Source organism: Vollenhovia emeryi, unplaced genomic scaffold (assembly GCF_000949405.1).
Source record: "Vollenhovia emeryi isolate VEMERY1.0 unplaced genomic scaffold, V.emery_V1.0 DF939155.1, whole genome shotgun sequence".
In the NCBI taxonomy this organism is placed as follows: Eukaryota; Metazoa; Arthropoda; class Insecta; order Hymenoptera; family Formicidae; genus Vollenhovia; species Vollenhovia emeryi.
The window spans coordinates 1721241-1736829 of record NW_011967211.1 but is presented as its reverse complement, the minus strand read 5'-3'; the positions used below and the strand labels follow the sequence as shown (position 1 = coordinate 1736829).

The following is a 15589-nucleotide window of genomic DNA, read 5'->3' as shown; positions in this document are numbered from 1 at the left end:
ATTTTATTTCTTACTCCTACTCCTTACTCCAGCTTACTCCAGCTTACTCCATGTATTGTAGACCAGCCTTTACAGAAAACTTGAGCAAGTCGATTGGCCGTTCGCGTGGCTTTTAGCCAATCGACTTACAACTACTCTAAATGATTGTGCGAATCAATCGTTCCCGCGGAATGAACGATGAAATCCTCTCAGGTTAACACACATATGTATATTATGCATATATTTATACATAATTTATGCATGTCGCTGTTAAGTAGACTAGATACATAATAAAATTGTATGACTTTTGTCTAAAAAATACCATGTTTTGGATATCTGTTTTTTTTAAGTATCTACACGGAAAAAACAATGTAGCTGCTGTAGCTAAAACTTAGCAAAATAGGGACAGCTAATATTTTAGTTGTGATAGCTCAATATACATATTGCTACTGTGCAAACGGTTTGCTGTCGTAACAAAATATTGAGCTATCACAACTAAAAATATTAGCTGTCCCTATTTTGCTAAGTTTTAGCTACAGCAGCTACATTGTTCTTTCCGTGTAACCGACTAACTACGTTACATTTTCATTGCCTATGAAATAGATGTAAAAAGGAAATGTGTGTCAAAGAAAAGAAGATTTAACGAAAAAACAAAGAATCGAAAGAGAGCACAGTATATTTTTCGACAACGCACACGTTTACCCCCCTTGTTCCCCATTTCCGACAAGGTTATTTCAGGTAATCGGAAATGTATCGAGAAGACGATGTGTGCACTCGGGTAGAATGTCGAGTTTTACGGCAAAAAATGAATTGGCCTCGTAGAAGCCGAATCGCCGCGTAGAAAGTGTAGAAGCAGCGCGAGGGGTGCGTCGGACTGCGCGGTTGTGTGCGTGTAGGTGAAAGACTGAGCATGGAGAGGGGTGGAGGGGATGAAAGGGAACGTCAGAGTAGTCGCTGATCGATCGCTCGCGATAGCGTCGTGACCGGAGCGTCCGGAGCCCCACGGAGCCCGGAGGTTGCTGGCCGGACGAGGCATGGCGTGCGCGCGCGCGCGCGCGTCGCGTCCGTCGGGCGGGTACGGGCCCGACCTATGGGCGGATAGATGGGAGCGACCAAGGACGTTAAAATGGCGCCTGACCCCGGCCACCGAGCCCGCCTATTTGACGACGCGCAGCTGCGACTCCGCCTACCGCGTGCGCGAGTGGCGCGGCGTTGCGACGCGCAGCTTTCTCGCGTCCCGCCGGTTCCGCGTCCGTCGACACGTATCCTCGACACAGCCTGATGGCAGAAAACGCTTCCAAGTGTTTGTCCTCTCTTTCTATCTTTACTGAGAGAAAAGAGAAGGAGAATACTTTGTAACATTTGAAGCGAACAGCTTGACCGCAGCCATTTGTCGTACGACAAATGTAATATTAGCCTTAGTCGTAGACGTAAGACAAGGCAGAGACAAACTTCGTGAAAGGTCTATTGTATACGACTTTTTTTTACGGATCGTTCTCTGGCATCAGCCTATGGTTAATATGTCTATTGATCCCCGAGGATTATGTAGAGCGGCTTTCACACGTTCCTCGAGGACGTCGAATCCGCATCGAATGTCGCGCGATCAGCTATCAAAAGATTCTACCTCTGTGTGTGTGTACGTTTATTGCGATTGCATATATTGGAAATTAAAATTCAATAACGAAGCACTGGTCTGTACGGGTCAGTGGAACGAGGCCTCGTTTATCGCAGTCATTCCTATTTTCAATGCACTGTCGCAACAATGTTACGACTTGTTTAGTACGCGTCTTTCACATCGTGCTGGGAAGCCTACCGATGGTGCAGCAATTTTAAGAGCATGCACATGCCGATCGCCTTTTTTCGTGGAATCTTCTCGACTTATTTCATTCGCGGGAATTAGCGCAACGGCTTTATTCTTGATATGTAGGTATACAGTTATGAACAGAATGGTTGCGACACTTTTTTTTGGTCAGCGCATTTAGATTCAGGTTTATGTTCCAAAACATTTTCTCTGAGGAAAATTTTACTCGAGAAATAGAAAACGCTGATTGAAAACGCTCAAAATGATTTCAGAATGGCCATCGAGTAAAATATTCCTCGGAGAAAAAGATTTTGGAACGTAATCTAAAAGAGTGCATCGCAATTATTCTGTTTATCACTGTATCGAGATTGTGGTTGCGGTCCATAATCCAACTTGGCTGCAGCGAATACTACCGACACAGTCAAATTTAGTTTTTGCGCTTGTAATTCTTTTTATTAGCTTTTACGCACAAAATAATAGCAAGATAAGTTGCAGACCGCATGGCAGAACATTTTCATACTTAATACACTCAGTTGAGAAGTCTCATAAAAAAGATATTGGTATTTGAAGTTTGCATTATAAAATTGCAAAATTCTTCCACACGATTAAAGTACGCATAAAGTATTAAGTATAAAAAAACTATTTGACTGTGTCGGCAAAAAAGATGGCTGAAGGAGTTCGCTGAGGGGTCCTCTTAAGACAATTGATTTAGATACAATTTTGTTATAATAGAAATAAAAAAGAGGAAGATAAACATACTCACCATTCCTGATTTATAGACCAGATTCAAGCGGTTAGGAACTGGGAAGTAGTAAACAATAATATACCTATACATAGATATCTATACAAAGAGAATATATTGAAAGAGGAAGACGAGGAAAAAGTTTTAAATGGACAGAGAAATAGATATTTTATTATCAAGCGCACATGTGACAATTTTGTGATAAGTATACCGATATTCCTGTATAATAAGCTATTCGAAACATTATTCTTAAGAAAATATTATTGTTAATCAGAGATTTTCAAGATAAAGGCTCATTTTTTCAAATAATTTAGAGATAAATTGCGATTAACTCAAAAATAGGTTTCGCAAGAAAAATTGTGAATACTCGATAATATATTATAGTATGCAATTATATTCCTCGTTTCGCCACTTTAAATGATTGAAACGACAGTATATGTTGCAATAAAGCGATATCCGATGTAATTATTTTAGCACGAGTCGGGGTAACGTCTATTTTTGCCCATTTAGCCGCATTTACTTTAAAACGAAAATCGAACGTTAACCTCTAAAAGAGCAAGGTTGTATTACAAGGGATGACGCGTGTAGCTCTGTGTTAACACGGGTGATTAGTAATGGTAGGATTCGATTTCGGTCCTCGTCCCGTATATTTCCTCGACAAGAGAAATTTCGAAATTCAGCGCTTGAAGAAATTTAAGCGCAAAGTGGTTGGATTCAATGTTCGACCAAGGTTAAACATGCGAATTCTAAGGAATTTTTAGAGTTAAGCCTAATCTACAATGTGCTTTTTGCATCTAGAAACGTTCTATTTTATTTAAAAAATTGTCGGCGATATACGATTGTACAAAGTATAATATGCAATATCATCTTGCATACATTTTTTAAACGTATTTATTGACTACAAAGTAGAATGTTTCTAGACGTATAGAGAACATTGTAGATCAGGTTTTATATTGTCAAATAACCGAAACAGTAATAACAGCATTTAAAATACTCTCCAAAAACTTGTATTAAAGCTTCTATTCCTTGAGGATTCCGTGAGTTTTCTAATCCTAAGGGCTATCCTTAAATAGCTTTTCTCCTATATTTTCCGACAACAAGCAATGAAATTATTAAGTTATATCGGTAATAATTTTTGTTTTATTAGAGAAATATCACATTTCAATGGGAAGAAATATGAAATTAATATTCGAAGTCGTGCGAGATACAAGTCACTTTATATGTAATGTATGCAATGACATACAAGATAACGTGTAAGATATGTTATCGTTATCGAAAGCTTTTTAACGTTCGATTTTAGTTCGTTCTTCTTAAAGTAACGTTCGTCTTAAAGTAAATGCGTCTAAATGGGCAAAAACACAGACGTTAGGTTAGTTATCTTGACTCGTGTTAAAATAATTACATCGCATATCACTTTATTGCAACATGTACTATCATTTCAATCATTTAAAAGTGGTTAAATAAGAAATCGCATACTATGTATACATAAAATTAGAGGGGATAATTTAGTAGCACATCCTGCCGAGCCAATTCGAGCAGCATAGGATCATCGAAGAATTTGTTGATGGACACGTCCTCGGACAGTCCCTTGCGTCTTCGCGTCTTCAACATAAACTCTCTGGCCAGATGGGTGGCCGGCTGCGGCTCCAACGGTCTGATGGTGATGCTCTTGTCCAGAGGATCCCCGGGCACGATTTGCCAATGATGAAAAACGGAGAGGCAAAATGCTTGACCTTGGGTATGCGTTCGTAGATCCGTCTCGAAGCCGAAACTGTCGATCGCTGGTATGAAGGCCTTGATCGTGTACAACGGACTGCCCGGAACCGGGGCGTCCTGTGTCACGTGACCTCGCCGTTTTGCCAGAACAGTGTAAACTGCGGACACGCAGTCCGCGGGCGCTTGTACCTCGACAAACAGATACGGCTCCATCAGTCGCGGAATCGCCATGAGGAAAGCGGAATACGCGACACGTCGAGCGGTAGGAATGATCTGGCCACCTGAGGACATGAAATTAAATATGTCTTGCAAATTATGAAAATTGTTTTTCTCCGCAAACTGTTACAAATATTTACTCTGATGTTACGTTCCTGTGAATCACAAATTAATATCGCACGACTACATTGTATGCTAATAAAATTACCCCCTCTATGCAACGGCTCCTGCGCGATGACTGCATCAAGAATTTTAAACTTGACGTTCCGGATTGGCTCTTCACACAACGGACCTTCGCGAGTTCCCCATTGAAAGCCTTGGATGATAGCATCGCGGGCGCTGTTTAACAATGTTTTATCTACTTCGGAAGGTAAAGTGTCGTCCACTAAAATGTTGGGTCCCGTAGAGTCAGGACCGAACGCCCATATGCTTCGCGCCGCTAATAAATCCCAATCGTATTTTGTTTGGAAAAACTCTCCGAGTCTTTTTCTGAAAAAAAAAAAGAAAACGATGACATGGAAATAAATAACAAAAACATTTTTAATATCATGTATATATTTATATGAATATTTTCTCTAATACTGATGCACACAATTTCAAAAGACGCTACGAGTCTTTCCGTTAATTCTCAGGTAAAATGTTGAAGCTTATTGATTTTTTGCGTGGTTACTTACTTGTTCCAAGTAATGCGAACGTGTTCGGCTTCTATGTCTTCGGCGAGTCCCCTCTCGAGCGGTTCCGCTATCATTGTCAACTTATTCCGTTTATTCGGCGTTTCGGCAAAGCATTTGAGGGAACTGGTTTCCACGACAGTTTCCGCAAAGGCGACCACCGGATCGGCCACCTTTATGTCGATCTCGGAATACATACGACGCAGATCGTGCATTGCGCAGTCGAGGTAAAGTTCGCCGGTTCCGAGCACAACATGCTCGCCGCTCTCCTCCACTCGCGTGCCCAACAGCGGATAGCTCTTGTTTACCTTTCGTAAACCGTCCAGCATCTTGGGCAACTCGGATGGATTGACTGGTTCGACGGCAATTTTGATAACGCTCTGCGTATTAAACTTGAGTGGCCGAAAGATGTGCAGCTCTTCCGAGTTGTTAAGATCGGTGATGGTGCTAGTCTTGACGATCGGCCGATCGATACCCTCTATGAGGACCCAGTTGCCTGCAGGCACGCGACTCAATTCGATCGAGTAACGCGCCTCGCTAATCCACAACCTGCCCACCGTGAGAACGCGTGAATCCTCCTCATCTGTGCGTGAATACGCTTCACCTAACACGCGAACGCGTTGTCCTGCTTCCAATGTACCGGACATTACTCTGCCAAGCACCACGAATAGGGTACAATCCTCGGTTGGATACATCTTTGTACTATGAATCATTAGTCGCCCCTACAAAAAATTGTTATAAAAATAGGGTTGTAAGACTAGAAAGAATTTCTTCGCTATATTTTGTCATTAGTTTCCTCAACTTATCATAAGACTAATTGATTGAGTGCAAAATTTCTTTTTCAATTTCGCACCTATTAATAAAATATCTTTATCACAATTTATGCTATTGATGTGATTATGTTGAACAGTAATGTGTCAAGTACAGATACTAACGTCAGGATCGCAATTAACCATGTCTTGCGCGAGAGGCGAATCTATCGGGCCGGTATAGACGTGCTGTACTTTAGTAGGCGCATGTGCTTGCGGGCTTGGTACATGAGTGACACACATGTCCACTAATCCGCACATATCTCCCAAGAATCTCGTGCAGACAAGTCTTAGCAACGGTCGTATATTCATTTTCATCTCCTCGGATGTTAATCGTATACCGAGTTCGTCCAGAACTGTGCATGAAACATGTATAATAATTATCTCTCGAAATAATTTTCAATTATGACGAATAAAAGAAAAGAATGAGATTTACCATCGGGTAACGTTGTGTCTACATCGCCGACAACTTGCGCGAATATTTTATACAGAGGTTCCAGAATAAATTCAATAAAACTTCGCTGCGCAGTATTATGCGGTGGTTTTTTAGTGAACTTGCGCGTTTTAGGGTTGAAATAAATATCACCCCAGAGTCGCTTGGCGAACTCGGTGGCATTAAGTCCAGGATAATTTCTGGCGTAGAGCGCGGCAAACGATTTTAAAGTAAAGCACACGCTATATTCAGAACTAGCGAAACAAACATTTCCTACGGCGGGCGAAACGAAGCCAGGATTGTCGGTATCCGAAGAGTGCAAAGATATTAGCCCGTTGATCTCTTCGATGATGTGCCGCAGTTTGTAATAAGCATCCAAGGGTGGTAGTTTCAACTCCAGTACCAAACGGTCTATCTTGTTTATACAAACTGTCAAAGCGAGCTTTTCCTGAATCGCGTGCTTCAGCAGACGCTCGGTGTTGAGCATCACACCCTCCGCCGCGTCAACGATCAAGACTGCGCCATCCGACAGTCGGATCGCAGCTGTCGCTTCGTCAGAGAAATTCACGTGGCCCGGTGTATCAAATATATTTATGAGATACGATTTAGATTTAACATCTTGTAGCAAGAGAGTGACAGGAGTGGCTTTCGTAGAGACCCCTCTTTGTTGCTCGGTAAACAATGTGTCCGTATATCTGATAACATATAAACAAAAATAATATTTTCATTTTGCGATTGGCTTAACAAGTAAAAGTTACATCGTTTCTAGCGATACCTCAATGGTTTCTCGTCCGTTATGCAGTGCAAATAAGGATGCGTTTGTTGTACCAAACAATCGACCAAGGTAGTTTTCCCATGGTGAAGATGTCCTAGCAAAACTACATTTCTAATAAGATGTGGTGCGTCCATCATATCAGCCAAAAACTCAATGCTATATGTGGTTTCAGGCAGCTGTTGCTGTTTTATTTGAAACTTTGCTTTCCTAGTAGGTGCTATTAGTGGTTTATCTAATGGTTGGGCATCTTCTTCTTGCACAAGCGTTTCTACCTAAAAGTAGAAAAATGTATATATCTAACGAGCTTGAATAAAACAATTTCTATCAATAAACAACCGACACAAGTATTGTGGAAAATAATAGAGTAGAAATGTTTAGAGGAAAGTCCTCTACTATCAATTTTATAGTTATGAATTATTAGCCTGATTGTACCTCAGGTCCATACACCTCTAACGCACTGGGATAATATCGCTTATCTTCGTGCAATACAACCGCCATAGAAGATCCTTGCTCCACTTGTTCCCGCGACTCATCCTTGTCTTCTTCCATCTCTTCGTCGGATCGTTCTCTATCCTCGGCGTCGTCGCCGACATTGCCGTATTCGTTCTCATCCTCGCTCTCCGACGCCAGATCAGGGCCAATGTAATTTCCAAACTCGTCGTACAAATCCGCGTCCATTTCGATATTAATTTACTTCTCAGTAGCTAAAGAATATATAATAATTCCTGTAAAGTCTGATTTAAACTCTTGGCGCCGACTTATTAAACACACTTTCTTACAGGGAGCACAACGTAACCTAACCTCAAATTATGTTATATTTCGTTTACGTGCACATCCGGTGTACACATTTGCATTCATTAAATGTGTTGACTATATTTTTGTACTGTATTCTTTAGCACTATTAGCACTATTGTTAATATACAGAGATATATTAGATGATTCAATCAGAAGCGTCTCACCCGGCATAACCCACGGAGCTCGTGAGCACAACACACACGCTTCAAAACGTTCTGAAATCAGTAAAATTTTACTCGCACACGTGCGGCCGACTAAGTGGAAACATTACTAAAGATAACTGAACCAATTCGTTTCTTTTTTAATTTTTAATGCGTTAAAAATGTATTTAACCTGACGATGCGGTTAAAAATACATGTATATTTAAACAATAACGTTTTAGGCGCAGTTTATATGTACCACATTGTCCACTTGGAAACAGTCCAAGTCGCTGGCTGGACAAATGTCGGTAAAGTTGGTATTGTCTGGTATTGACTGCGCGCGCGCTTCACGTCGATGACGCTCGCGGCGCCAAGTAAAGCTGTGTGTGCCGTGAGCCGTGCGGACGCCGTTGACGCGTGAGCTCAAAGGTGTATATGTGCGCACATGATTTCTCTCCGCGCTCTATATATGTATAATGCATATATACAAGCGCTTGCGTACGCACGTGCATGACATATACTCGCGCGCTCGCGCGCGCGGCTATATTTGCGCTCGGTACTTGCGGACTGACAGCTGCCAGCACGAGTAGCAGGAGTGGCGGATCATGTAAGGTGAGTTTCGTCGCGATAATCCAACGTTGCCTGCGAATTGTCGCGAAACTTACGAGCGTCCCTCGACGAGGACGCAAGTTCGCGACTGGCCGTACCCGCTGCGCCGACGATGCCCCGCGTTTTGCCGTCATTTTTTACGCGTAAATAACAACGCACTAGCGTGTCTCCCGCGATACGTCTTGTGGCTGATTCGATGCATTTGTTTTTTTTTATCACCGAACATTCCCTCGGGTTTCCTAAAAGCCTCGGTCGTTGCAGGATCTTCCGTGTCGACTTGCCAACGAGACACCTCGTCCTACGAAAGGTTGCACTGCCAGGGCGACACGTTAAAAGAGTTAACAGGATAGGCAGACGTAGAAGTGGGCGGAAAAGGAGCAAACGTTCCAGAGGCGGAATGACACGTCCTCCAAACAATGATCATCTTATGACCTTTAAATTGGTCGTCGTTGGAGATGGAGGTGTCGGCAAGAGTGCTCTTACGATACAGTTTTTCCAGAAACTGTTTGTCGCAGACTATGATCCAACTATTGAGGATAGTTATATTCAACACACCGAGGTAGACAAACAATGGTGTATCTTGGATGGTAAATACCTTTATATCTTTTATTTCTTTATCGACAATGTATTATATCCAACTGCTTTTACACTTGATCAAGTAACTGCTTTATCGAACGTTTTCTAAGAAATACTTATGTGTTATTGCAGTGTTAGATACAGCTGGTCAGGAAGAATTTAGTGCTATGCGTGAACAGTATATGCGGAAAGGCGACGGATTCCTTTTAGTATATTCTGTGACTGACAAACAGTCGTATCAAAACATCTCCAATTTTCATACTCAAATTCTACGAGTGAAAGATAGAGATGTTTATCCCATGCTACTGGTGGCTAATAAAGTGGATCTGGTGCATTTGAGGAAAGTCACAGCGGACGAGGGGAAAGATTTGGCTGTACGTCTGGGCATACCTTATATCGAGACTTCTGCCAAAGATCCACCATTAAATGTAGACGTGGCGTTTCACGAGGTAAATATAATAAAAGAGACGACAAATAAATAATTTCCGTTTATTTTATGTTTATGTCGTTTGATTAATGCCAATGTTTGTTTAAGGTTGTTCGCATTATCAGAGATCAACCTCCGGCCGAATTGGAGAAAAATCAAAAAAAGCGACGACGTTCGAAAAAGTGTAACATTTTATAAAGTTTGGAGAGAAACTACGCACATGTGCAAGAATCAAGGATCATGGTGCTGCGCTGTAATCGTGCAATGCCTTTGCTTCTGGAAGAGTACGCCCTTGTTCAGGAAATCTATCGGGGAGGATAATTTTTCTTCAGTAATTCTATAGGTATCTATGACTTTTTTATTTTTTGTTGCATTAACGGGTGCTATTAAGTACCTTCTTCTTTGTACCCCGTGGATAAGATATTTATGAAGAGTAGCTGTCATAGAAAAATTGTGCCAATGAAAAACAAGAAGGCTCTGAAGCCAATGCTATGAAGTTAGATATTTTAAATCTAATTTAGGATGAATTTATTACGATATTCATAGCGCAAAATGAGCATTGGAAACATTGACTGTCCATCCTCTGCATGATAAATTGATACTACATCTGTATCCGTGTGCGCGCGTACACATCAACTTTTCTACCATCAAAAAGAATATGTATACATATGAAATTGAGCGTTTTTTATTACACGATGCATAATATTAAAAGTTTTGTACTTCTTCGCGTATAAGAAAAAATTCTTGTCATAAAATGACTACAATCATTTTGTCGATATCGAGCTCACCTCTCAAATAGCTGTTGTAGCTTCAAGTAGTTGTGTTTCATTACGGTATCTTTTTACTTTTCTTTCGTAGTTAAGATAGTCTCTTCACAACAAACTTGATCAAACCTTTTCTGAAGACACATTAAATGTGCTTTTCATTACTTGAACTCTCTCCCATTTTTCTATGCTAGGAATACAATTATGACAATTGATTACTAATTATTTGCATAATTAATAAAAGTGACGCAGTATTGTACATTATTTTATTTTTTACATGTTATAAAGTAACAAGTTAAATACTATAGTAAAAAATTTGATACAGAAATGGTTAATAAATAAGAAAATCTTTAAACATGGCAAAAAAATTTTAATTATAAATTCTTTTATTAACGGATATTGTATACTATTCGTTTATTTATTGTTAATTATTTGATATTGGTATAAATATCTGGTATTTTAATTTTTATCTTAACAAAGGTGTTTGTTTTTATTGGTAAAAATTAATTAAATATCTTATTGACTTATTTAATAACAAATAAATTATTGTGAAATAAGAAATTAAGTATTTGATGTCAGGCAATATTGCCTTTATTAGTAATTACTAACTTTTGTATATACACAAGGTCTGGTGTACAAACTCATGATATTACGTTAATAAGACTGTCTTCAGTTTATACAATAAAATCGTGATAAAAATGCTGAGGCACAAATATAGCACAAATAACTGCAATCATTACATCTCAGCACAATTGTTATTCTTTGAAGAAATTTTTTATCATCAATTTTACATTATAAATGTGCATACGGGAAAAGAAAAGAAGAAGCATTCAATTATAATAAAATTTTTAACTATAAACATTATTTTTATTCTTTTGCTATATGTGTATAATTTTATCTGTTATATATAGTTTTATATTAGACATATTGTTTCTGTAATATAAGAAAGAATTAAGTTGTATTTAGCGACGTCAAGACTGATGCATTTTGATTGTTTAAATTGACAGAGACATTTCACTGGAAAGATAGCATTATTATACTAAGAAATTTTTTCGTTGTCTATTATTGAAAGAAATATAATATATATCTTGTTTTTATAATTGTTTGTTATCATCAATTGTTGTGATAGAAAAGTTTAGATGCCAAATAATTAATTGTGGTGCTACGTATGAATTAAAAAATTCTTGTATTTATGTACCAAGAGTGTTTGAATATTACTTTTTATTACCTCATTTTCATTTTGCTGACATAATGGAGGAGTTTAATGTTAAACTCTCTTTATATCTATTTACGATTGTTGAGTAATTTATTAGTTTTCCATTTATTTCTAATAAATTCACTTTACGGTATAAATTTCCAAATGTTTGTATATGTATATCAGATCTTTTTATGTACCAAAAGAATAATACCGTGGCCTACATTAGTGTTTAAATGTAAAAGAGAATCTGTATTAGTTTATACATTTAAGGAAGCGCCTTTACATGTGTGCGCGTTTATAAGCTAAAGGTTGATGTTATATGTTGAAATGACTCTCAATATAGATTATTTATCAAGCTTATGAAAAATCTTGACACTACGGTCTTTTACACTTGTCTTTCATACACAGGTCGCACATGTATAATTTAATCTAATTTCTAATTGCGAAAAGACTTGACGTCATCATATTATTTCCACACTGATGTGCATATCCTTGCACGTAAACTACTTTCTTTTTGTATTGCGATGTAATCGAACTCGCACATTATGATTCCAATGTTAAATTATAAACTTTCTACTCATTTTATCTATATGTAATACTATAAACTCTTTTCTCTTATGGAAGGATATGCGATATTAGTATTATTATTATATACTACGCGCAAGATCACAGAACGCAAGAATTGTGCAAAATCTTATTTAAACGTACAACTTGCTCGATATGTTACCTATAGTTGTTTGCTATTACGTATATATGTATATGTATAAATGTTTGTAAATTTCGTTGCTATTAATTACTATTGTAATCTGCGAGAATGTTATAGAAATGACATTACATATTGACATTGATTTTGGCGTGCAACGCTATTTTCCATCGTAATCACTCGGAGAACATAAATGATTGTTTGAAACGATTAGAGGATTACTTTAATTAATATATGACAGGTATCTAAAACAATTGTTTTAGATAGTAACTAGTAAATATGTGTATACTTTTTAGTTTTATATAATGTGTTGAAACATTATCTGAAAAAGTAATTGTTTAATTACTTTGAATGTTGTACATTTAATTACAAATATGATATATCGCTTGTTGTTCACACTGATGAATACTGAAGCTGTTTGGGTCTGAACGTAAAAATATACGAAAGACTATATGCAGGATAGCTCAATTTTAAATAACGTATTTTAATTTCACCGATATTATTAATCCTACAAAAAACAATATAGCACTTTATTTCCCTTCAAAGTTGTAAATCTTTTCTCAAAAGAATTCTTGTTAAATTCACAATGTCGGTGAAACATAATGCGTTATTTCAAAATCAAGCCGTCTTGTAACAGACTTATAAGTGTGTATTTATTTATATTAAGTATATGTAATATGTGTATATTTAAGATGAAAATCAGGGCATCTTATCGAGAAGGTATGCATCTCCTAGTAATATCATTACAAAGCTAAAGTAAAAACTTACAGACCTGTTGTGCGAAACATTGTATATTTTATGATATCTGAATCATGCGCACAAACTCATTTTTATTATGACCGTGAGGATATTTCGGTCGTTATTCTTGCAGCGGAAACAGTTGTCAAAGTAAAGGCGTTTAATCAGTATATCGGGTAAAGTAACGAGAGGTCGACGTTGCGCCATGCTCGCGCGTGTCTCGTTGGAAATTTTAGATACTCAGGATTTAGCGTTCCTTGGATATTCACGTGTCATATGATCTGTAATAAAGCTACGTAATTTTATATCGCCGTCCATGGAGGAGTGCATAAAGGATGCAGGGTTGTGTCCAAGCGTGGGCGGATGAGGTCCACTTACGCGCGTGAGCGAGGCCAAAAATGGAAATTTGAAAGCGCGATATTTATAACAATAGAAACGCAATTCGAGTATACTTGAGTATACGCGTGAATATGTGTATATACATATTGTATATACGATAAATGATAAAAACACAACAAGAGTTTATAAATTATTAAGGCGTTAAGCTCTTATTTTGCCGATAATCGAATAACACAGCTACAAAATGCAAAATTGGTAAAGCAATTATGTAATATTTATTTTATATGGAGAGAAAAATACTTTGAAACGTTAATTTCATCTAATAACTTATTTATTTCACGAATCTATAATTAACTATCCATCAAGTGAAATCCATTAATTGATAGTCGATCGATAAAAGTTAATAGCAGACATTTTTGTAAGAAAATAGTTTATCCACGAAAATATTTCTACAGTACCGGCCAAAAGTATCACCTTTAGGTTTTCTGAGCATAACTTTTGTCGAAGTGCACAGAATGTACTCAATATTTTACAGTAGACACCTGATAACAGGTACATCTTGTACACGAAGGGTAATAATATTTGACAAGGTACATCATGATTTTCGAATATTTTTTTTCGAGTACTTAAAAATTAGTTGTGCTCAAAAAAACGAAAGGTGATATATTATTGGCCGGTACTGTATATACATATGTATGTTACATAGGTGTATCTCGAAGTTTATTTGTTGTACTTTGTAAACGATTCTATTGATTTTAAACGTGTAAAATCACTCGAGAATTTTAATTCAAAGTGAAAAAGTGGAAACCTCGATGCGCTTGGACATTGTTGCTTAAAAAACGAAAGACAATTGCGAGATTAAGGGTGGAGAAGTATACATTTATTGTACACTCAACCGTGAGCATTCACGTCGCAAGATAACTAAAGAAAAAAAAAAGAGTCACATTCAGAGTGAAAAATGGATAAGGTATGTTCACACGCTTCTAGAAGTTAAAGAAAATTATCTATGAAATAGTCAATATATTGAACCATTGTGATATTGAAAATACGAAAAAGATTCTAGTGAATGTATGCAGAAGGTTGTGAGAGTCATCATCGAAAGGCCAGCCGTGAGAACGACTTTTCGATAATATCCAGAGACATTTCTTAAGAGTTCATTTGTATCGCTCGCCAAATTTACTACTGTCATTCATCGCGCCTGCACAAACATACCATTGTTGTGTAAATTCTTGCAGAAGGAAATCATAGAGTAATATACACAAGAACGATGATACATGTAAGAGAAATAAGAAAACGAGAGAGATGGAGTAATTAATATTAAAAGTGAGGAGTGTGATTTTGCAACATACTGTTCTTGTTATATATTTATATGTATAACGAGAGATAGATAGATAGATAGAGAGAGAGAGAGAGAGAGAGAGAGAGAGAGAGAGAGAGAGAGAGAGAGAGAGGGGGGGGGGTGGGGTGCGAGAATTATATATTTTAAAAAGAACATAGCGAGAATTTTCTCTATTTCGCTCTGCGAACATATACTTACATATATACTTGTATACTGCGTAAAATATGTCAAGATATACTTCCTGTTATACGTTATATGTTGCATATGTATGATTTTTCGTATAAAATAAAATATATGTATATATAAGCGCATATGCGTGTATGCAGGTATATACGCACGTGTACGCACGTAAATACGTGCAACTATTTTTTTGTTGATGCGTGTGTGCAGGTGTTTGTTCGTACGTGTTGTGTGTGCATAAGCGTGTAACCAACCATGCCAGTCTGTATGTATGATGTACATTGAGAATAAATTATAACTCGTGTTTACAATAATACGTTTCTTTCTCTCTATGCATTCCATGGCATTTTAAATTGCATATAAATTTAATAAAGAGCAACCGTACTTGTTTCAATGAGCATGGATGGCGTCGCGTGTACGATTGCAAATATATGTATATCGACGGATACCCGACTGTTTTCGATATATCAAGGGAAGAAAAACTGGTGCCCCTCGTTCATGCTCGTCTTAAATGTTCGTTCATGATCGTTCATTCTTGCTGATTTGAGTTTATTTTTATGCGCAGTCTTGAGAAATTTGTCTTGGTGTCGGTAAAAGTAAAGTAAACTTCACGTATCAACTTGTCGGAAGAACTGGGGA

The 15589-nt window shown here is 37.8% G+C and overlaps 2 protein-coding genes across 7 annotated transcripts in view; one reads left to right on the top strand and one right to left on the bottom strand.

Annotated features, from left to right (window-relative positions):
* Positions 1 to 10851, top strand: part of LOC105565162 (ras-related protein M-Ras-like) — a 41470-nt gene extending 30619 nt beyond the window's left edge. Inside the window, exons 1-5 of one of the 4 annotated variants that reach the window (XR_001009175.1) lie at positions 8442 to 8689; positions 8948 to 9273; positions 9395 to 9711; positions 9798 to 10032; positions 10236 to 10851. Coding sequence is in view for 2 of the 4 variants with exons in the window: in XM_012018142.1 (XP_011873532.1) it covers positions 9084 to 9273; positions 9395 to 9711; positions 9798 to 9887 (597 nt within the window). In the remaining 2 variants the exon portion in view is untranslated. Of the gene's footprint in view, positions 1 to 8441; positions 8690 to 8947; positions 9274 to 9394; positions 9712 to 9797 lie in introns of those variants that run through there. The other 3 variants (XR_001009174.1, XM_012018141.1, XM_012018142.1) reach the window with 3 other exon arrangements.
* Positions 2673 to 8309, bottom strand: LOC105565161 (116 kDa U5 small nuclear ribonucleoprotein component). Of its 3 annotated transcripts, none has more exons than XM_012018139.1 (8): positions 7922 to 8309; positions 7575 to 7846; positions 7143 to 7414; positions 6371 to 7062; positions 6061 to 6290; positions 5129 to 5847; positions 4663 to 4943; positions 2673 to 4519 (listed from the first exon to the last, which is right to left on the bottom strand). In XM_012018139.1, exons 2-8 carry the CDS (start codon positions 7818 to 7820, stop codon positions 4014 to 4016), a joined length of 2946 nt encoding a protein of 981 aa, XP_011873529.1. In that variant the 5' UTR covers positions 7821 to 7846; positions 7922 to 8309; the 3' UTR covers positions 2673 to 4013. The 3 variants fall into 3 exon arrangements, with proteins under 3 accessions (XP_011873529.1, XP_011873528.1, XP_011873530.1); XM_012018138.1 differs by having other exon boundaries at positions 7944 to 8309; XM_012018140.1 differs by having other exon boundaries at positions 8102 to 8309.
* Positions 10852 to 15589: the final 4738 nt, after the last annotated feature.